Genomic DNA, 22,391 nt, shown 5'->3' with positions numbered 1-22,391 from the left:
ACAAAAACAACAACTGTAACAACAGCAACAACAACAACAACAACAACAACAACAAGGAAAAAAACAACAATAACAAGGGCAAAAGTAACCACAAATTGCGGGACAACGATTATAATAAAGTTGCAACATTCTTAAGGACAAGGACGTGCTTGGATTATTAACCTTAGGAACTCCTGTTGCCTCCAATTTTTTGCCACCTGGCCAAAGACTAATGAGATTGGACATTTTGGCGTCTTAGAATGACATTCGGGTTTTGAGTTCATCAACTGATGGTGTGCCGTGTTTGCACATGTGGCTCCAATTTTTGCCACCGAAGACTGGGGAGATTGGAAATTTTGACGCCTTGGAGTCAGATTCGGGTTTTGAGTTCATCATCTGATGGTGTGCCATGTTTTTGTTCATAGATTCAGATCTGTCTTTGGGAAACAAACTGTTGGTATACATCAGCTGTTGTCTCGCCGGACAGGCCTACCCTATAGGTACAATCCCAGAGGATTACGCACAGGACGTTAAGAAAGAGGTAGAGTTTTTGTTCCCAATTTTAATTCCTCGATCAAAAATAACCAGAATATCATAAAGGTAAAGATACTTTGTGTAACGTATCAAAAGGTGTTTCGAAACCGATCGCCCGAAAGGTGAGAGAACTGCAGATGACTATGTTGTCAAAAAGTAAGCCCCACTACTTGAATGAAATTGTTGCTCAATACAGATGCAACCAAGCTCGAGTGTTTCAGCTGAAACATGGCGAAACAGGGGTGAAAAAGATGTAAAATTCCATAAAATACCTTAATTGTGTCGCATAGCTACCCGATCTGTCCCCAGACATTATCTGTTCCGAGATGCGAACTGTTTCCGATAGCGAAGCTCGATGGAAACTCTGAGCGTATTCACGTGACTTGTGACGCGCAATTCACGTGACACGTTTAGACCAGTCACTTGCAAGTGAAAATATTTGATGGATTATGTCTCATTCTAAGAATGTTGTTTTACTTTTGTTCTTTAGGTGTTCAACTGCATAGCGACTCAAAACACTAAAGACGGGTTTGAAAGTAAGCGAGGCTCTTCTTTTCTGTTCAAAATGTAGCGATAATTGTCAGTCTAGATCTCAAATTATTCTTTTTTATGTGCCCATTTTAGGTGAACTTTCATATCCACGTTTGAGGGTCCTTCTACAATTTGACACTCAAGAGTTCTTGAATGTTCTTTCAATGGTAAGCAACATGTTTGTAGCTAACAGTTTGAAACGGTTTTCTCGTTCATTTCTGAGTTAACAGTTCAAAGTATGAGTCTGACATTTTACCCCACTGGCTTGTAGAATTTTTTTACCTTTGAATAGGCTATTGCAAAATCGAAATCACCTGATCACCTGTTCTTCTTGCTAATCCTTTTGCTTGGTCAGTATAATTTTAATGAACCTTTTGAATCTTACTGGCAGCTTCTGGCAGTAAACTTGTTTGATGTTTGCCTTTAGCCTTCAATCACCCCTTACATCAGGTGAAACAACTATTCTATACAACCAACAGCTACTGTTAGCTGTTTTCAGGTGATTCGCTCGCTTGAACTCAGCATACCTGGTATTCAAATAGGATATACATGCATACATACATATACTTTTTGTTGAGGCAGGTTGGTTTGAGGCAACCTAAAGGCTGGTGGGGACCTGCTACAAACTTAATTAAAAAACTATTTATAACAAAAACTTATTAATGTATGTATACAGGATTCTTCTAAATCAACTTGTATTTGTATTTCATCACAGGCTTTTGAGCGGAAAGATTTTGATGACGGTTTTGAGTAAGTTGTTTAGATGACCATTTAGTAATCGTAGATAGAACCATGAGGCAAATAGAAGTGTTATTGACATCATGCACCATGTTTATTCGTATCTGGTAGACTTTGTTGATCATATGGAGTAAAACACTTATTTGCTTTTGGTAATTTAGTTTGTCTTCAACTTACTTCATGCTTTTATCGAGTATTCAACTATTTATCTTTTTATAACAGAAGTCTACGTAAACGGTTGTCATAGCGTAGCACTAAACAAGGTTACTTGATTCATCCGTGATTTTAGCGCTGTCACGCACTTACAGCTGATTTTCTATCAAACTGCGTGACAAAGGCGAAAGTTCATCACGGTGATTTTCATAGCAATAGTGTGGTGAGATTATTTAACTTTTCAGTGAAGCCAGTATTGTCACGAAGCGTTGCGCTTATGGTGGTTTATTTTAAGATTGCGTGACTTAGCTCGTCACAATATATTCATGGTACTCACCAAGTGCTATCCCACTTGTATTTGCAGTGGCCCTACAGGTGTCACACGGAGGCAGTTCCTTGTAAATGTTCTTCTTGACGTTATGGTGCAAGATACAGGATTTACAGTACGTGTGCTTGTAGCTAAAAAAAACAAAAACAAAAACAAAACAAAACAAAACAAAACAAAACATATATTTATAGTAATTTTTATCGCAGTGCCACAAGGTGCCAGTGGAGGCGCGGTGGCCAAATGGTAAATGTACTGGACTCCAGTTCGAGCGGTCTGGGTTTGAGCCCTGACCGGGGACATTGTGTTGTGTTCTTGGGCAAGACACGTTACCCTCAAAGTGCTTCTCTCCACCCAGGAGTATATACTAATACACGTATGGGTACTGGGGAATCTAATTCCGGGGGAACCCTGTGATAGACTAGCATTCCATCCAGAGGGGGTGGGGGGGGAGTATAAATACTCTTAGTCGCTTCATGCGACAGAAACAAGGATAAGCTCCGACTGTATGGGTACGGGTCTGACGTAGGCTTTTGTAAGGATAAATGTACTATAAACCTTTGCCTGACTAACTTTCATTCTCGATATCGTTTTGCTAATGACGAGATTAAAATTCTCCGAACTCAATAAAGATCGCATCATGTCCAGAGCTCTTAATGTTTTTTCTTTGCTTATTAAATTTTATCTTCTCTTTGATTGTACACGCAGCCAAGCCAAGTTGGATCGTTGTTCACCTTTCTAGCACGACAGATGGCTAAACACGAGAATAGAATAGAAGTAAACAAAGTGTTGTTCGAACAGGTAAGTGAATCATAAATCTAAGTGGGAAAGAAGATGAAACATTTCGTCAAAACTGTAACTGTTGGCTCCTTGAGTCTTGTCATCAGTCTGCTTGACTAAGTATTGATTTGCATGAAGAAATTAACTGTCTTTGACTTAAGTGTTGCTTCTTTATAGGTTCTTGAATATCTGGCAAATCCTGATGACGATTCCAGACACGAGGAAAGACAACAGGTATTGTTCTACAGCTGGAATTCAACTGTTTCTCGCGCTACCAGTAATTAAGTGTACGTTGGTAAGCTCTGTAATGTAATTCTCAATATGCCTTGCTGATCTGGCTTTTTTTTTAAAGCTTAGATTTAGGAGTAAGGCCATACTTAATTAGCTTTGTTTGTCGCTAGGTGGCGAGGTATAACTGACAAGTGAAAAATACGGAAGCAAATGAAATAAAGTGTAAAAAAAAAAAAAAAAAAAAATGAGTATTAACTTATTGAAAATACCAACTGATGGGTACCTGCGGGCAGGGGTACCCTCGTTCGCCGTAGGAGAAATAACTGTTCGCAGGGTAACTGATTAGAGGCTGACCGGTTATTTACAAAGAGTGACCAAGGAGTTGAACCCACTTCGTACGGGGCAGCCAAGGACACATCCTGTTCATAGCAGGTTGAGCTGAATTTGAACCAAAAACCACTAGTTTCAAGGCCAGCCATGTAAAACATCCGACCACGCCGCCTTCGTTGCTCTCGGCTAAGCTCCTTTACACTACAATCAACATTTACATCACATTGACACAAGGCGTTAAACAGACTCTAACAATGGTGGTCTTTTATCTCACTCTGTTCTTCAGGCCTTGCTGGAGCTCTGGAATGCAGGAGGACTGAAACAGTTTGACGACGCCAGAATTCTGGTCCTTGCCGAAAATGCTAAGTTGTAAGTATTCGTCGATGCTTTCTGTGCAGTTCACCTTGGATCTCTGGCTCATTGCTGTCGTTTGTTTCAGCTACCGAGTGTGTGAAATGCTGTACGAAAGAAAACGCCAATTCTCCAAGGTTCTGTCTTGTTACTTCAGGGATTCCCACAGAGAGGTAGGCACTGACGATCTTTGACGTATTAATTTGACTGATTGTCGAACGTTTCTTAAAGGGACTCAGTGGATGTATTTTGAGTTATTTTGGTCACGTACAAAATTACCTTTAAATGGAAGGAAACCTGAAAATAATAGTTTACTAAGAAGGAAAAACACCAAAGAGATAACAATAAACCATAAAGGAACAAGGATAGTAAAGGATGGAGAAGGTTCAAATGGATTACAAACGACGAACTCGAAAAATTCAAGGTGTACAGATCGTGACTTAACACCGGTAATGTTATTAGTTCTCAGAATTTGGTAGTGCATCGAGACGACGTGGGGTAATTGATGAGTTTCTTTGTTCTCATAACTTTTCTGCTTGGAAATATATTCATATTGTAAAGAGAAACTAGCAGTTGATCTCTCTTGAGGGGCTGAAGATGACCAATATTGCTGGTTGGCCTACTCGTTAGACTTTGGATCAGCAGTCCTTGTTAAGCCCTTTGTAGAGGAATGGTACCTTCCAAGTTATTCTCTACAGAAATAATATCTGGTATACCGCAAAACTAACAAACTCCTCCTCTTTTACAGCACCAAGTGTTCACTTATGTCCATGATGTGATGACGGAAGACGTTTACACCGATCTGGAGAGGGAGGAACTGAAGGAAGCCGCGCTTAATAGTTTACAGGTTGGTTATGTCAATGACGATACGAAAAACCCTATAGACACTTAGCAAGATAACGTTTTATGCTACAATAATTATATTGGTCGCGATCCTCTTTATATTCATACCACCACATCAATGTACTGCTCAACAGCTTTCCTTTGAATGGTCACACACTAGGGTTTCATCCACTAACGTAAAAGTTAGAACCACCTTGTACAGCATAACAAACGGTACAACATGAAAGTACTGCTCAACAGTTTTTATTTGAATGGTCACACACTAAGGCTTCATCCACAGACTTAAAAGTTAGAACCACCTTGTACAGCATAATACGCAACATAACTCATTTGTAATGTTTTAAATTTTCACTTTCAGAGCTTTCTATCCATTGACTGTGGAAAGACTGCTCACATGATTCTCACGGAATTTCCAGATATTCTGACAATTGTCATTCGCCAACTCGAGGTAAGGATGTGTTGGAATCACGGATACAAGAAGCCGGTTGTACCAACCGAACAAGATTGTTCTATTGTATCCGTGAAAAAGATTGGCAAATGTTAGCTTGGCCCGTAAAAACCTTTCGTGTTGTTAGTATCCTCGTTTGTGCTAGATCTAAGTCTGTGTTGCCCCAAAACAGTTTTTTTTTGCAACTATCATTAGGGCTAGGACTACCAGGCTAGTCTTGTTTTGAACTGAGAAATGCTTGGTTAAGGTTGCTCTCTTGTGATAACTCGAAAGTTTGTTGCTGTAACGTTTTGGTCAGATTTTTTTTTTTTTTAATTTGACAAAAAATATTTAAAATGCCAGCTACTTTCTACCTGATTGTATGCATTTTTCGCTGCCATCCACGATACCTAACAGTTATCTCTTGTAGCAGAGTTCTTTGCCCTCTTATCTTCCCCTCTAAATTTGTTTCTGTATCCTCCCAGGGCCAAGCCACGGTGCAGTACGAGTTCCTGAAAGGCGTGTTCGATAATAAGTAAGCTTAAGACTTTCTTTTGTCTCCATAGTTTGGTTTGACTTTGTTCAGGAAGTTTAGCTTTAGAGCTGCGGGGTAGTCCGGCAGGGGTTGGGTTTGTTAGGGTTGTGTGTGGTCGAGAACCACACACACTGAGGGGGAGTGGAGGAGATGCTTCATTGAATCCCGGAAGATCTTGGACCTTTAAAGACTTCCAAAGTGGTATTTCTTTTACCACCGAGAATGTGGCCAATCACAAGTGTAGAAAATATGCTCTACTCGAACAGTCAGCGTGGTTTATTAAGCAGATAAAACTCAGCAATATCCACTTTCATTGCTATCGACGTGCTCCCGTCTGTCTTCGTAGTTCAGTAGCTCATGCTATGATTAAAATTATAATAATTGTTGTTTCTTGCTTCTTGTGGTGCCCAATTTCTATTGTTAGGCGTATCGCTTAGAAATGAAAGTCTCTGGGTTATTTTCAATACGCGTTAATACTGCAGAGATAATTCTCTAACACTGTCTAGTTTCCAGCTTGTCTGGTACCAATATTGCGTGGCTGAACATTGCATCGCATTATTTGTAATGCTTGCTAGTAGTAGTTCCTCTTATGGTGATTCCCCGGGCACAACACAATCGATTAATTGAAGGTAGAAACTTTTACTGTTGTATGTTAGGTCATCCACAAGCACCCGCCCAGAGGACACGCCCGATGCAGAAGTACATGAGAAATACATCGAGTTGATGTGTAAATACCAGCCTGACTTGGTGCACAGTTACTTGAGGAACACAGAAAATTACAGACTGGAGGAAACACTTGCGGTATGGACAGTTTAATGACTTTCTTAGTTCCTTGCCCCGGAGTGGGGGATAGGGCCGGAGTTCAATAACTTAACATACTTTTTTATCTGTGTTTATAAGATTTAAGTTCATTCTCGGACACTTTCGTACGCTCTCGAGCTCTCTCGGACACTTTCGGACACTCTCGGTATCCTTGCTTACTTTATTTTTACACTTATTTTTTTAATTATCAGAATTACGAATAATTTTGGGTGGCTTATAACGAACTCCGTGGAAAGACAGTGGAAAAAAAAAACAAAAACAAAACAAAGGCGAATGTCTAAACAAGGACAGTAAAAGGCCTTGGTAATTTACTTGAGGAGCTTCAGGTCGCAGTGGTTAGCTCAAAGATGATTATTTACAGCCGCCGTCTTCCTTATTTTGTAGATTGTTCGCCAATTTAATAACACATACGCTACAGCGTACCTTTTGGAGAAAGCTGGAGATATTCACGGAGCTTTCCAACTTCTTTTAGAGGTAAGATTAACATCTCCATCACTCCTTTCCCGAGAACACACTTAGCCAGCGGGTTTCAGCTGTGGTGTTACTAAGCAACATGACGTCACCTTATGCGGTGTCATGCTGACATGACCACTTAGAGTACCCGTATTTTTTGATTGGATAATAAGAAATGGAAACCATTTGAGTGCTGCAACGAAGATATTTCAATCGTTACATGTTTCAAGGAAACGCCAGGTTTTAAAAATGTGTTTTTCTTCTCATGGGCATGAAAACTCCACGTTTATTTTTAAGTCAGTAGAAAGATAATATTTGAGTTGACTGCAGGTTTTTATAATTATGTACTTATGTGTACCTAGCAATATTCTTTCGCATGAGATAGTTCAATTGCGTAATGTGTGTTGCGTTTTCAGACGTTGATAAAAAAAAAGTATACAGACAAGAATGATCTTGCCATATTTTAAAACACCAAGTTGTTGTAACGCGCTTACTTTGATTTATCTGCAGACCTTAAAGGTTAAAGTAAAAGTTCTCTGTGATGTTTTCGAGAAACAGGAATCTCCACCAGAAAACGGTATGTTCAAAGTGTCCCCATGTTGTCCTGGATTAGTGAAGGTCCTTAAGCCCCCTTCTACACTACGCCCGAGAAATTTGAAAACGTAGGTTTATTTCTACGGTTAGGCCTACCGTCCACACTAATCTGCGTCACGAAAACAGAGCTTTTCAAAAACGCTCTTCAAACTGGAGGAATTTGAAAACGCCGGCCTTGCGTTTTAGCGTGGACGAAGAACATTCTCAAAACGGAGCTTTTGGAAAACGATAAAGTGACGATAGTCATGTGATTTTCCTGACCGAGGTTTCCTAAAACACAAATCCAAAATGATCGGTGATTGTTGCGTTTTCAAATTTCTCCGGCGGAAACATGTGCGTTTTCAGAGTGAAAACATCATTTTCAAATTTCTCCGGCGGAGTGTGAGCGGGGCCAAAGATTGTTTTACTCCGAAGGAAAGGAAAACACGTTTGTTGTGATACAATGCACATACAATTATTTCCTAATTTCATTTGCTACTATTTGATTACCCATGCAATTTTATGCAAGGCATGCAGTAACTTGAAATTCGATGCTTATCTTGTAGAAATCAGAAAACTCACGGCAAACGTCGAGGCCGTCCTGTTAGGAGTTATAATCCCTTTGTGCCAAAGAAACTCAGGGAGGCTTGAAGAAGCGGACAGAGAGGTAACATTTGACTCTTATTTCTTAAAACTTTATCTCACAGTTATTTTCTTTGCAGGAAGAAGGCAAAATAATTAATTAACAAATAAGTGATTAGATACAGCAGTTTCCAGATTACTAACCAACTTGCTCGAGCTGTACCGGGGAATATTGGCCCTCGGTCGGTCGTTTTTGTACGGACCTTGCTGCGCTCGGTCCGTGCTGCCACCTCGGGCCAATATTCCTCAGTACGGCCCACGCGCTCGGTTAGTAAGAGGTTAGTGTTTCAGTTCTCAAATGGAAGTTCATAAAGGTAAACAAACCACCAGGGTGAACTAGAATGTGTAGTTTTTTGATGTGTATATAGTGTTGTCTCGTGGACGCTGTGATAAATTCGGTTAGCGTTGACCCGTGTTTCTAGATTATTAAGTAAAAGTTCATTAATTTCATTTCTCTTTCCAGGCTTTGTGGTTTCCCCTCCTTGAAACTGTCATGGCGCCTCAAAGGAAGTGCAAGGATACAACAAGCGCTTATTTTCTAGGCGAGTAAAGAGGAGAATATCTTCTCCATAGTCTTTAAATTCCCTTTACATACATATTTGAGTGATGGTCACGGCCAGGGCGGAGTCACGTGAATTCGACAGCATCCAGACGACATCTTCCTCTGCAGACATTTGCGTGAATCACGTGACAGTAAATTAGTCACGCAGAGCATTAGGCTTTGTGAAAGCTTCCACTTCTGATGCTTGCGTCACGACACGCATTACTTGAGTCTCGCAACTTACTTGATTCACGCAGCTTCTGCGTCGGAGGGTTCTCATGGTTGTCTATTTTACCATGTTTAATTGCTTTCTTTTTTTTACCCAATGGCTACAGCTTTCAAGGATCAAACAAGACACGTTCTGAACAGCATGATGGGATACATTTCGTTACCGGCCATTCTACAGAAAATAATGCAGGTTGGTGTACAGTTTTATTGTTCAACTTTTTAATCTTGTTTAATCTCCGTTGTGTGTTCTCTGCTTTATTATATATATTGGCCATGACTTTTTCATAAGTTCAAGAAGGTAGTACTTTCAAATACCTATTCAGAGCAGTAATTAAGTCTTGATTCACTTGTAGCCTTGATCTTTACACCTGTAACAAGCTAGTTACCTTTTGAGTGAATTGTATCAACTATAGTGCAGTTTCCCTGTGACATCAAGGATCCAACAAACATACTCAGCCGTAACAGGTGTTACAGGTTACGGCCCTTATTGACACCCCTGCCTATTGACAAAGTCAGGTCGGCTCGGATGGTATGCAGCACTCTCTGTTCTTGTTCCGTGCGCAATGACCAAGAGCCAAGCATTTCCCGGGAAATGCGGCCCTTGATGCAGTCCCCGTATGGACTTCAACCATTCTGCGGATTCGTCAACCCTGCACCATTTCTGTTTATTATTTTACAACTCATGCCCCGTCCACACTACGCTTTAGGAATTTTGAAAGGCAGCTTTATTTCTACGGTTAGGCACTAATCCATCACGAAAACGGGGCTTTTCGAAAACGCTCTTTAAACCGGAAGAATATGTAAACGCTGGCTTTTCGTTTTCGTGTGGACGGAAAACATTACGGAAACGATGGGATCGCGATAATCATGTGATTTCCCTGACCAAGTTTTCTAAAATAAAATCTAAAATAAAATCTGAAATAACTGGTGATTGCTGTGTTTTTAAATTCCTCCGACAGAAAACATTTGATTTGTTTTCAGAGTGATACCTCTGTTTTCAAATTCCTCCGGGGTGGTGGGGATGAAGCCTTGGTTATCTGTTGACTTATGTTCATTTTCTTTTTGTCTCGATGTAGGATCCCACATACAGCACTGGTAAATTTGGTGAAATCAAGGAACTTATTTTGGGAATGTTAGACACCTACAGCTATGAATCCGTAAGTGTATTTGATTACTTACAGTTCCTTATCACAACGTCAGTCACTAGCAACAGTTCTTAAATTCGGAGCTGTCCTTACTCTGACGATGACACTGGACACTATCTATGTTTAGCAGCTTCAGTAGCAGCATCTATCTTAATCCTCTTAATTTAGCCGTTGTGTGGGAGGCGTCATGGCGTCATGGCGTCTCATCGAGTGGTCCGGGTTAGAGTCCTGGCCGGGAACATTGTGTTGTGTTCTTGGGTAAGACACTTTACTCTCGCATTACCTCTCTCCACCCAGGTGTATAAATGGGTACCGGCGATTTTAATGCTGGAGGGGTGACCCTGCGATGGACTAGCATCCCATCCAGGGTGGAGTAGAAATACTCATAGTCGCTCCTTGCTACAGAAACCGGAATAAGCTCCGGCCTGATGGGCCACTTGGCTCGTATGCAGACTTTTACGCTAATTTAGCCGTAACTATCGCATTGCGCGTCACACAAATTCTTAGTTTATTTAAAATTAACTCGCAACTCTAACTTCTTTTGTTTCAGACCCTCTTAAAAACGACCAACAAATTACTGGCGAGCGATCTGCACTCTTCGCTCAGCCATCTTAAAAATCAAACCAATCTTGGATTTGCACCCAAGTCTTCCCGGTGCGCCATCTGTCATAGACTCTTCACCGACGAACCTGTCAGCGGTCAACGTGATGACCTCATACTATTCAGGTAAGATGATACGTGGTGTAACTTGTTTCTTGTATACCCGAGATTCCGTTGTTAAATGAAGGTTTACACAGAGAGTAAAGGTCTGGCAAACCTTTGAAAATCTTGTATTTAACTAACTTTCGAGACTTAAAAAGAGCGTGGAAAATGAAGAAGACTGTCTTGAAACATGTTTGCTATTTTTTTCATGTTTTAACTAGTTTTTTTGTCAGTGAAGTGTAAGTTCGTTCTTTTTCTTTTACGGAGAGTTAAGTATAGACTCGCTGATGAAACCAAGTCTAGAAAACACAGAGAATGGCTCGAGAAAAGTATGAACTTCGCAATGAGTTTCTATGTAACATTTTTCCTGAAAAAATATTCTGAAGAAATGTACTGCCTACTGCAGTACATTTCGACGGCGAGCATGAGATTGGAACAACAAACAAAAAGTAATACAATATCGTGATAAATTGTCGTTTTCGGAATTATTCGAGTAGAGAGATACAGTATTTACAGCTAAATTTGTGCATTGCCCACCAAACAAAACGTAAAACTCGTTTTAAGTTGCAAATAACAAACAGAACACCCTCTATGAAACAAGTAACAAGTTTATTTAATAAGCGCTCATTCTAAAGCTCTATATTTCAAAGCTTGAATGGTCTATCACATCTGTGTAACTGTTTCTGCCTCGAGCTAAAAATTTTAAAGTGGGCTTCCTCCAAGGTTTTATTTTTTATGTAATAAAGAACTTAACTTTATTTCACGAAAAGGGAAACTTTTAAAATTTGATGTTTCACTGGACTGTGATCTGTTCGTCATATTTTAAACAGTAACAGTGCCCTCGAAATCCAAACAAAGTCGCTTAATTTTCAATTTCTTAAAGCTGACCCGACGAAATATTCCCAAACTTGAAGCTTTATAAATTTTCAAACAGAAAATAATCTTATTGTGATAAGGATCGTCTCTCAAAGGAGGCACGATACCATAAATTTGGCTTGTTTTACAGAGGGCGGCGACGAAATTTACCAAGATGTAAAATTTACCTGCTTACTGTATCAAACCAGACTTCAAAACAATAGTTTACCAAGTTGGAAAAACTTAAAAAATAGAACAGCGATGGTAAAGATTGGGGCACTATGAGACGGACACGAACAATGTACTTGAAAAATGTAATCTCACAGTTCCAAAAAGCTTCATACGTGACCTGGCTACTTTAGTTTAGTTGAATTTAATGACTAAGGAGTCCAGCCCCTTTATCATCGGGGAGGCTATTTGGAGGGCGAAGCAAACTAGGCGTTTAGTAATATATACACAGCAACGTGACAAGGTTCACTTGATCAGTATCCAGCGGCCCAGCCGCTCTTCCTAGGGTCGGATTTGCCTGTGAGTGTTCCATCCTTGTTTCTGGCCACGGCCTGCACGACTGCATAACCACTTACGTTCTTAACCTCGTGCCCAAGCTTTTGTAGTCCTTCTTGGATGGCGAGGGGCATGGGGTAATCTTTGTCAATGCGAATGTACATGGGAAGCAACTGATGATGGAGCCTGGGATCGACTACAGCTTGAGGTAGAGTTCGGTTGAACCAGAGGTAATTCATGGTGACCTGGAAACGAACGAAGAAGCAATTTCAGTGAAAAGACCATGAGATCGCTTCAGCGGACATTAAAGAGACTTACCTAAAACGACAACAAGACTTCCAAACCTGTCTCCAAACATTTTCAATCTTGCCGGTGATTCTTCGAAAAACATAATTGTTTCAGTTTATGGTATTTCTTTTTTGAACAAGGCAAAGCTGAAAGTCGCAAGAATTCAGAGCTCGGTAACTTGCCATGTTTCCTTCAGTGATGTAATTCCCTACTCTACTACTATTGAAACACAGACGCTACCCATAATTCACGACCTCACTTTGACGAATCGTTAACGCCTGAAGTAGGCCGTTTCCGAGTTGCCTTTTGCCTCTGTGTCAAAACGAGTCTAAGTGCGAAACCATTCGTATGAAAATGAGTCCCGCCTACTGGTTCAGTCTCGTGCAAATCAATCTTATTTTCATAACACTGGTTTTCGCACTTAGACTCGTTGTGAAACAGAGGCACAAGAGAACTCAGAAATGGCCTATTAATATCCCTTTGTCAACTTTAAATCAGAGCGGTTTTCAATTGAGTGTCGAAAGTGATCAGAAAATTACTTTGGTTTTGGTTTTGGTTTTACTATGGTTTGAGATTGGCTGAGTAGTCTAATTGGTAAGTAATTGGTTTGGTTTTGCTTTACGACACTCAATTGAAAACCGCTCTAGCAAAAAACGCAGTGAAACCCTATGACTTCCATACAAAGTTATACTGTAACCATATAAGACTCGGACTTAAAAAGTCCTGTGAGCAATTGGATGAATGCTTACTAAAGAAATAGCAGTGGTTATTTTCGTTCCACCAGATGCTCCGATAACTAAGCGAACCACGCCGTCCTTGTCCAGAAATATCGTGGGAGCGGTGGAAGACTGGGGCCGTTTTCCAGGGTAGATCATGTTTGATTCAGACGGTTCCACTCCAAACGTGTTCTTTTTACCTGGAGTCGAAAAATCGTCCATCTCGTTGTTGTAGATAATGCCAGTCCTGGTAGATCGATATTTCGATCCAAAGCTGTAAATAAGTTGAATTTCGGTGTGTTAAAAATGGTGTTTACACGATACCTGGGTGAGATTACCCGACTATGGGCTTCTGTTTTTGAAAACATTTGACAAGAGCTTTACATTCCGCGAGGTGTATGTGAAGAACTATTATCGTCTTAACATTCTGAACCACTCCAGATGCATGTACAAACAGGAACAGAGTACACAAAGCACACCCTATTTTACGCTGAGACGGCCCAAAAACCATATCAGAATACACCTAAATACAGTCATTTGCAAAAAGAAGGCTCGAGGACTCGTCGTTCAGAAGTTCGTTTTGGCCTTTGTTCAATGCTACCCTGTGTTTCCCTCTCCCCTTGATATTTCTGTCAGAATTTCAGGATTATTGTGACATTATGCAATATTATTGCATAATCTCATATAGTCATCGAGCCGTGTTGATGGGGTTGAGGGTTTTTTTAATGACAAACCTATCGGGCACAAATTGGAGGTCAGGTTACTCAGTTTCTTTCCTTCTTTCTGAAATTTTACGGAGTCTCTCAACTTTCCTCAGTTGATTGTAGTTTATGTGAGAAAGTAACCCGTCCTCAAAACTACTGAAGTCCATCCACTACTGTACAAAAATTAAAAAAACAGTAACTTTATATGGTGAATACAATAGTGGTGCCCCAGTAGCTTACATTGTGAACCTTTTAAATTGACAAACAAATATTGCAAATAAACACAAACCTGTTAAAAATCCCAACTTGTTGGAGGCAGACCAAGTTGGCTATTTACAAGACTTGGATGAGTTGAATTCGGGACCACCGAACACAAATCCCTCTAGTGGCGAGGGAAGAGGATTTGAACCCGGGACCTCCGGATGACAAGCTCAACGCCCTAACCACTAGGCCACGCCACCAACTATGTTCAACATCATCAGAGATATATTTTTATACAATCTATGACTGACTTACTAGAGATTTATCGTCATGGTGGCAGAAACAGCGTCGCCATTTTCTGCGATCACAGACAAGTGGGTAGTTCCCTGCTGACTCGAGTTGAGATAGAAGTTGCCATAGTACGTGGAATCATTGAATGTTTTGTTGTCCCAAATGTTCTGGCGTAGAGATTCGGCAAAGTCGGCGTTGGTCATGTTCTTAACGATCTGCCGTATGAAATGGTCACAGTTTTGTTAGCAGTAAGTACTCGTCCGGGGAGCAGTTTTTAATGGCTCCATGCTCTTCTCCCCACCCTTCCCTGTGCTACACCCCCAATGGAATGGCCCATACCCGTCCACGAGGTCAGTCTCTAGTTTGAGCCCTACCCAATATTGTTGTACTTGTGTTCCCGGGCACAATACTGTGTTGCTCTCCACCCGTGAGTCAGGTGCCAACTGATAAGGATAGCTGCCCTTTCTTTCAAGACCTTAAGGTTACTACCGTACCCAAATTCGCAATTAGCCAAACAGAAGCCTTGTCTACCGTTCTGATGTGCTGCGACATCAAGTCAACGACCTGATATGGCTACGATAACGTGGTGACTTGCCCAAATTTGGGTACACTAGATGCGCAATCGTAGTGTGATTTCGGTCACTCTTTGTTGCATTTTGTAAACTTTCAGTGAATGCTTCTTTTCGAGATTTCGGCTGGAAAAGGTTCTACAAGCAATAGCAAACAAAGAAATGCAATTTCTTCAGTCGCAAAAATATATTTAAAAGCATTCAGAGTACCTCGGTAACATTGGCAAAGTCCTCGTCACCCAGCAACGCTCTGTAAGCATAGGCAAACTTGAACGCTTCCACTATTCTGTGATATGTCAGGACTGAGTTGTTTAGACCTTCTCGATCGTGAGCCGTCATGTTATATCCTGGAAGAGAAGCAACAAAACGTAGTACATGGTCAAATTGAAGGTCTAATATTTAAGGGATGGTGCCCCAGAGTGAGATATTGTTTTAACAGGTGTTTGATAGACTAAGTACACCGCAACTGGCCCTTTGCTGATATCTTTTGGAGGTTATTTCTTAAGAGAGCTACGTCACAGTTTGCACCTCTGGAAACGTTTAGCCTACGTTTTTCAAGTTCTTCTTTGTAATGTGTGTTAATCTTCTCCATCCTTCACGATCCTTGTTCCTTTATGCTTTATTATTATCTCTTGGGTGTTTTTCCATCTTAGTAAACTACTATTTTCAGGTTTTCCTACAGTTGAAAGGTAATTTTTTGCGTGGCCAAAATAACTCAAAATACAATGACTGAGCGCCTTTAAGGATTTTGTTTATTACAAGTGTGAGGTGGTTTCTTTGTAGTATGTTATGGTTGTCTCAAGAAAGAAAACTTTCTGGAGACTTTGAGAGGTTATGAGTGAATCGTTTCAACATGGAAGCACATGAATGAATCAGGTTTGCGCTATCGAGGCCTAATGAACAGCCAAAGTAAACCCGAGCTGAAACCCTGTTCAAGCTTCCGACTGGTAGAACAACAAAAGCCAAAACTAAAATGTAGCTGTAGCTTACCTTTTAAAATGTTAAGAATTAAGCTCAGCACAGCCCCACTCCCTGGGGGAGGCGTGGAGTACCAAGTGTAGTCCCCTAAAGTCCCGCTCAGTGGTGTCTTGAATTTGACCTTGTAGTTCTTCAAATCGTCCAAAGTAAAAATTCCACCACCATCCTTGACGTCTTGTACAATATCTTTGGCTAGTTCTCCGTAATAAAAATCTTCAGGGTTGTCGCGAATGCGTTCTAAGGTCTTGGCAAACTTGGGCATGCAAAGAGTTTCTCCTAGTTTCTTCAATTTGCCGTCCTTGTTGAAGAGAAGTTCCCTTAATTAAAACCAAACGCGATAGTTCAGGAACGATGTTTCTCTAAATTACCATTCAGTTTGAGGGAGGAATGATAGGAAAGAAGTAATACGGGAACACTATCTTGCTGTCCATCTAAAGATTCCTGGAGAAATGTACGAGAGATCGTTTTTTTATCACATTTTGAAACACCGGGAAGAGAGTTGAGAATACGGCGTGCAGCAGAGTACTTTTGAGGAACTGGGGTGTTTCGAAAATGTGGTCAAACACTGTCTTTAGTGTTTGACACCCCCGGTATATCTTCTCAATCTTAAACTAAAACTCAGGAGAAAAGGGTAGAAATAACATCGCAAGAGTCTATGCTGTTTTCGATTAGGTGTCTAAACAGCGAAACACCGTTACTGTTGTTACTTCCTTTGTTTAAACTAGATGAATTGTTTGAGTTAAAGCGTCAGATTTAATTTGGATTCAGTCTTTTTTGTATAAAAGATATCTGAAAATTATCGTCATATCGCACGAACACCAGTGTGCTCGAACCGCGTGCGCAGATTAGTTAGCGTCAATGTCGACTATACGTCAGGTGAAAGATACATTTCAGTTCATACAGGATTACACTCGAACGCTTTTTTTTTTTTTTTTTGCTGCTTCTTGTTTTCTCATATAACTTTATCGTGGGACTGACCCTTATTATATCCTTAACCTTAACTGTAAAGCAGGGATATATTTTTTTCTTATTCTCTTATTCCTTTTTTTATCCGCGTCACCTCATTCCTGGATCTTTTTCGAGAAGGGGTTGGACGCTTGTTCGTGTGGCTGCGTAGTGAGCAGGCCCTCCAAGCCAGTTTGCCATACTTCTTCCAGGCTTCGTAAGATCCTTTCACCTCGCCAGGCACACCGGACGCGGTTGGACCTATCCAGTTTGAAAACATGACAAACAAACTAACTAACTAACAAACAAACAAACAAACTAACTAACAAACAAACAAACACAAAAGGCCTTGAGCAACCTAGAAAATATTAACGTTTTGAACGAATTCAGAGTCACTCTCGTCCCCCGTGGATAACACTTAATACTGTGTATGACCTCGGATAACGTCTTTTTACTGGAATACTCGGTTACATACTTATTGGTTTCACACTATGGTAGTTTTCGTTGAGGTATCTAGCCCACTGAGTCTCCTATAGCTCATGAATTTGTAAGTTATTTAAGTTTTACCGATTATTGAAATAATTGTTAATAGTGTTTTATTTTATCTGTGTCCCCAAATAGCACCGTTGGCGTTAGGACGACCTGACACCTTAATAAAGGATATTTTATGTTGTTATGCTACCCATATTTATTGTGGAATTTTGATGAACAGGATAAGACGCACCTTTCGGCAAAGTTTAAAGAATTCTGTACATGGGGTTCAGAGCCACCTTAAATTTTCGAAAATTCGACAATAAAAACTGGGTTTCACCGGGCCCTTTTTGAATTATAAGTACATAAAGCTTAAATTAAACGTGTTTTTAGCTGGTCCTACCGTTTTTATCGAAACTTATTGAGTCACGAAAATGATACCAACGTGTTCACCAATGATTGGACAGTTTTTTGTTACCAATATTGTAGTATTAATTGATAAAGAGCGGTTTTAATGATCCATCATCTGTTGAGGCTGAGCGAAAAGATCTGGGCTGGACGAGCTGGAATGAGGTAGAGTAGGAAGCGAAAGACCGCGATGGATAGAAGTTGTTGCTGTGTAGCCTTATGCTCCTCTCACAGGAGCGGAGAGGATGAGTATTAATGATCCATCCAAATCTACAGTCTTGGAAAGCGCTAGAAACTGTTTTGAGCCACCTAAAGCTGCATCTTACCTTTTCTAGAGCTCATCGCCCCTCCGACGTACATCGTTTTATTGGCTTTTCCCGGCGCTTCTTCGCGAAAGTCGATCACCTCCACGAACTTGGTACTCTTTTTGTACACAACCATAAACCCTCCACCGCCGATCCCTGCGGAATGCATGTTGTAAATCCCGATGCAAAACAAGGCTGCGATCGCCGAATCCACAGCGGTCCCATTTTTGTTAAGAATATCCCGGCCTATCTCCGAGCAAGGACCGGCGTCGGTTGCAACTACGGCGTGCTGGTAGGGGTCATCGGCCACCGGGGGCCCGGTCGGTAATGGTTTTATCCCACCAGATGGACATGTGGGTAGCGCAGTTGTGGGTTGAGAAGTTGCCCTGTCCGAAGTAGAATCGTCGTCTTTCTTTATTAAGAGAACTGCGAGTGCGGTAATGACACCCAGCAAGATTACAATAATAACCACAAAGATTATGAGCTGTATCCTGGTGAAATAACAAAACAATATTCGTCATTCCATACAGTTCTTAATTCCTTTTCATTGGCCGAGAGCCCGCCACACGACTTGCAAATAACTGCCAACAAAGAATGGTCTGCTCATGCGTAATACCATCTAAATGTGTTTTGGTGCAAATAATGTTCTGCTCATGCGTAACTGTTACGCTTTTGTGTGAAAAATGGCAGATCGCTTCCTTGCGCTGTAAGAAAGTGATTAAATATGAAAACAAACTTGGCGATCGAATGATAAAACAATTATTGAACTCGTTCGTCGCAAAATATCGTTATTTTTCAGTGTCTCGCAGATCAGTTATTTTCCTCAGCCTTCTGCTTTGGCGTTAATTGATCTGCTTGCCACTGACAAATCACAATATTTTGCTCAACCTCGTCCGTCGCGGGTCATTCCGATTTGTTATTTCAGCGTATGGATAAAAAGAATTTGTCTCTGTTCACTTAATCGTCTTTGCTGTTGATCGCATGCATGGTACAAACATTTTAAAACATGATAAACTCAGTATCTGCAATGCAGCTGACAGCTGTCAATCGTAATGCGTATCCGTAAATGCTGCCAAGACTGGCATTGCTAAATCAAAACTATTGTATTAAACGTGTACGAGACCCTTGTTTAAAGTCTTTTCCTTTCTTTTTAACCCTTTTTACTAAAATTGAATTATTGTATCGTCTAATCCCTTGCATAATCTTGAATAAAGTAGGGCTCACATATCTCATAAATATTAGCGATCTCTCTAAAGCACTCATCGCCGATTACATTCTCATAGATTTAATATGGTGTCATAAGAAGCTACTGTCAAGCATTATTTGAATACCGTGCGTCCATTCGTTAAGAGTGTTTGTAACGTCCTAGTTGCTCGTGTCAGGTTCGTTAGTTTGTACGTTACACGACAGATAATATAAACTCCTAGTATGTTACCGTTCGCCGATCTCGCGTGTTGTCACACAGAGAAAACTCGGCTACATTGAGCAGTTTCTTGTTATGTTGTTAGAAAGGTGACAAATAAAATTGTAATTTTCTTTTGTTCTGCTGAATTGCAGGTGCGAGAAATGTCAAACAAAGCAACAAGTCTTATTTCAGTTGATCAGCATGTCATCGCGTCAATACCGAAAATTATTAAAAAAAAGAACAACTTACATTAGCTGCCACTTCATTCATATGCGTATGTATGTCCAAAGACCTCCTCGGCGACGCTTTTCGCAAGAATAGCATAGCAAAGTAAAACAGGAAGGATGTCCTGAGTACAGATCCGAAACACCTTTCGAGAATCGGCAAATAGTTGAAACAGCGGGTACCAGTCTAACCTGAAATGTCAGCCATCTCCCGCCTTCAACCGACTAGTACCGGTCGAAAATTGAGATAATATAAAACAAACGCGTCCAGATGTCATGTCAGCGCCATACTTATTCGAATACACCTGTCGAAAATTGACGTTAGGTACTAGAAACAACAGGTCAGAAAATCGTGACTTATTGAAGTTACACACACGAGCGATCGAGAATGTTTGGTCAGTTGACACCTTTTGGTCAGTTGAGAAAAAGTTATGGTTGAGAATTTACTCTTAAGTGAAGTCTCGAAAATTGAAACTTAATTTTGGTCTTGACTGACTGATTGAAACGCCTAAGAAACGCATAAATTTGATCCCGTCGTTTGTGACTAGATGTTGAAAGCTTTTTTAAGCTGCCTTGTTAAAAATCTCACGCCTTTGTGCTCAACTAGTCGCATCGTTTGCAGTTGATCGAGAAATTAAAACACTTTTGCTTGCCGCGTACCAATCAATTAATAAATTCGGCAATCAATTAATCAATCGGTCGATCGATTAATCAGTCAGTCCGTCAGTCCGTCAGTCCGTCAGTCCTTCAGTCCGTCAGTCCGTCAGTCCGTCAGTCCGTCAGTCCTTCAGTCCGTCCGTCCGTCAGTCCGTCAGTCCGTCAGTCCGTCAGTCCGTCAGTCCGTCAATCCTTCAGTCCGTCAGTCCGTCAGTCCGTCAGTCCGTCAGTCCTTCAGTCCGTCAGTCCGTCAGTCCTTCAGTCCTTCAGTCTGTCCGTCCGTCAGTCCGTCAGTCCGTCCCCCTCGCTTCCTCCGTCCATCCCTCTGTCAGTCCGTTAGTCAGTCAGTCATTTCCAAGTACCTTATTGCAATACGAAACTCCTGTGTTGTGTACTTCAATTGACTCGGTCTTTTTTTTGTCAGTCGAGAAAATTCGTCAGTCAACAATGGACTCTAAAACAAAAATAAGGCCCTAGACACCTTAGAAACTTCTGCTCTGTTTACCCAAGTTAGTTACGTCAGCTGTTGGAAGGAATAGCAGAATTTCCATGGCAACATCCCTGAACATACTAAATTTTTACACGGCAAACGTATAAAATTCAAACGGGATACATGCATCCCTGCTTTAACTTGACCTCAACTGATTGATTATCTAAGAGCTTCTAAGATATCGTGATCGTAGCTTCATTAGTCTCTTCAAATGACCCCTCAATCGACTTAACTGAAATTGGAATTCAGCAGTTTATCTGACGTATTCTTTCATCTGCTAAGGTGCAACCTCTCGGCTATTTTCCACCTTCGCTAGATTACTTGCATCAACATTTTTGTTCTTTTCTTGGGTTACCTAGTACTATAGATCAGAACGTTAACGCCGACGACAAAAGGGCTGTCAGATGCGTACGTTCTTAACAGCAAATAATTAATCTTACCTTTAATCAAAGATAAACAATCGCAATCACAACACAACCATCGATAATACAATACTAACATTAGTTATGGCCCATCTGCAGGCTCTGAAATGTTCGTGTTTCAGTTTGTGTTTTCGAGACTTTCTAGTCTTTTTTCTTCCGTTCTTTCTCTGTATTTGAAATAGTAAGAATAACGTTTCGAGGGTCAATGAAATCTGAAAGAAAGCGACGTGAGTTGTTTTTGTTCTCAAAATGACACTCGAGCTCACCGATGTCGTCTATTTTTGGTCTTATCACGTTGTGGAATTTAACACAATGGCGCCGGCATCTCCATCATTCAGCTTTGCTGTTTGACGATGGAGAAAAACAAAGGGATTCTTCACATTCTATTTTGCTCGATTTGCTTTTGATTTATGTTAAGTTACAGATTCGCCATACAGAACACTTGTTACATTAGTGCGGAAACATTTGTGAGCGATTTTTGAAGGCACGTAAGGTGATTACCCTTAATGTGGAACAATCAAACTTATCGAAACTAATGCATGAAAAAATCAGCTTACGATGAAGATATTTTCATTACCAGTTTGTCGACTAAGGTTCAGCCATTCAAAAACTTGTTATTTACAGAAGTGTCTGACCGAACTACTTCTGTTTTAGCATGATGACGACACGTACTTGACGCGGATTTACGATTCGAGTCTTCTCACCTATTGCGGCGACGGATATCACGCCTGGCCGTGGCTTCATCTGCTGATAGTTCACTGTTCACTTTTGCCCCCTCCATGTGGCAGTCTTGCCGTTGAGTCTTCTTGAGCCAGTAAACCAACTTTAACTCACCAAAATTTCGATCGCACAAGTCAGTAAAGCGTCAAATTGGATGTGTGCCAAGGAGCGTGTTAATATCCGACGCGACGCAGGTGCAAATGCCGTGGCAACCTGTTACATAACTTGTCACGCAAACTTTTTTTCCCTTGTTCCTCCTGTGCTGAGAAACGAGGTCATTTAGTTTTACTACATCCTTACCCTAAGATTCAATGGGTGTAAAAAACGACACTAGACCCTTTCACGATTTATTGAACTTTAGATATTCTGCAACTT

The 22,391-nt window shown here is 40.7% G+C and overlaps 1 protein-coding gene and 1 pseudogene across 3 annotated transcripts in view; one reads left to right on the top strand and one right to left on the bottom strand.

The window, feature by feature from the left end:
• Positions 1-22,391, top strand: part of LOC110041946 (vacuolar protein sorting-associated protein 8 homolog) — a 49,725-nt gene that overhangs the window by 23,992 nt on the left and 3,342 nt on the right. Inside the window, exons 30-50 of one of the 2 annotated variants that reach the window (XM_089296446.1) lie at positions 405-520; positions 1,004-1,049; positions 1,138-1,211; positions 1,760-1,794; positions 2,300-2,378; positions 2,969-3,061; positions 3,218-3,274; positions 3,888-3,970; positions 4,041-4,125; positions 4,701-4,799; positions 5,154-5,243; positions 5,708-5,757; positions 6,414-6,558; positions 6,964-7,053; positions 7,543-7,609; positions 8,172-8,272; positions 8,711-8,789; positions 9,124-9,206; positions 10,093-10,173; positions 10,712-10,887; positions 19,656-20,528. In XM_089296446.1, coding sequence (XP_089152572.1) covers positions 405-520; positions 1,004-1,049; positions 1,138-1,211; positions 1,760-1,794; positions 2,300-2,378; positions 2,969-3,061; positions 3,218-3,274; positions 3,888-3,970; positions 4,041-4,125; positions 4,701-4,799; positions 5,154-5,243; positions 5,708-5,757; positions 6,414-6,558; positions 6,964-7,053; positions 7,543-7,609; positions 8,172-8,272; positions 8,711-8,789; positions 9,124-9,206; positions 10,093-10,173; positions 10,712-10,887; positions 19,656-19,824 — 1,898 coding nt within the window. In that variant the 3' untranslated portion in view covers positions 19,825-20,528. Of the gene's footprint in view, positions 1-404; positions 521-1,003; positions 1,050-1,137; positions 1,212-1,759; positions 1,795-2,299; positions 2,379-2,968; positions 3,062-3,217; positions 3,275-3,887; positions 3,971-4,040; positions 4,126-4,700; positions 4,800-5,153; positions 5,244-5,707; positions 5,758-6,413; positions 6,559-6,963; positions 7,054-7,542; positions 7,610-8,171; positions 8,273-8,710; positions 8,790-9,123; positions 9,207-10,092; positions 10,174-10,711; positions 10,888-19,655; positions 20,529-22,391 lie in introns of those variants that run through there. The other variant, XM_089296445.1, reaches the window with a different exon arrangement.
• LOC110041957 (glutathione hydrolase 1 proenzyme-like) lies at positions 11,454-22,222 on the bottom strand (annotated as a pseudogene). The gene is made up of 8 exons (XR_016209282.1): positions 22,001-22,222; positions 18,120-18,589; positions 17,030-17,175; positions 15,982-16,286; positions 15,202-15,338; positions 14,447-14,637; positions 13,260-13,500; positions 11,454-12,467 (listed from the first exon to the last, which is right to left on the bottom strand). The product of XR_016209282.1 is annotated as a glutathione hydrolase 1 proenzyme-like (transcript).

This window comes from Orbicella faveolata, unplaced genomic scaffold, assembly GCF_042242905.1.
Source record: "Orbicella faveolata isolate gen_17 unplaced genomic scaffold, um_ofav_v1 contig_27, whole genome shotgun sequence".
Lineage (NCBI taxonomy): Eukaryota > Metazoa > Cnidaria > Anthozoa > Scleractinia > Merulinidae > Orbicella > Orbicella faveolata.
This window is presented reverse-complemented; position numbering and strand designations above follow the sequence as displayed.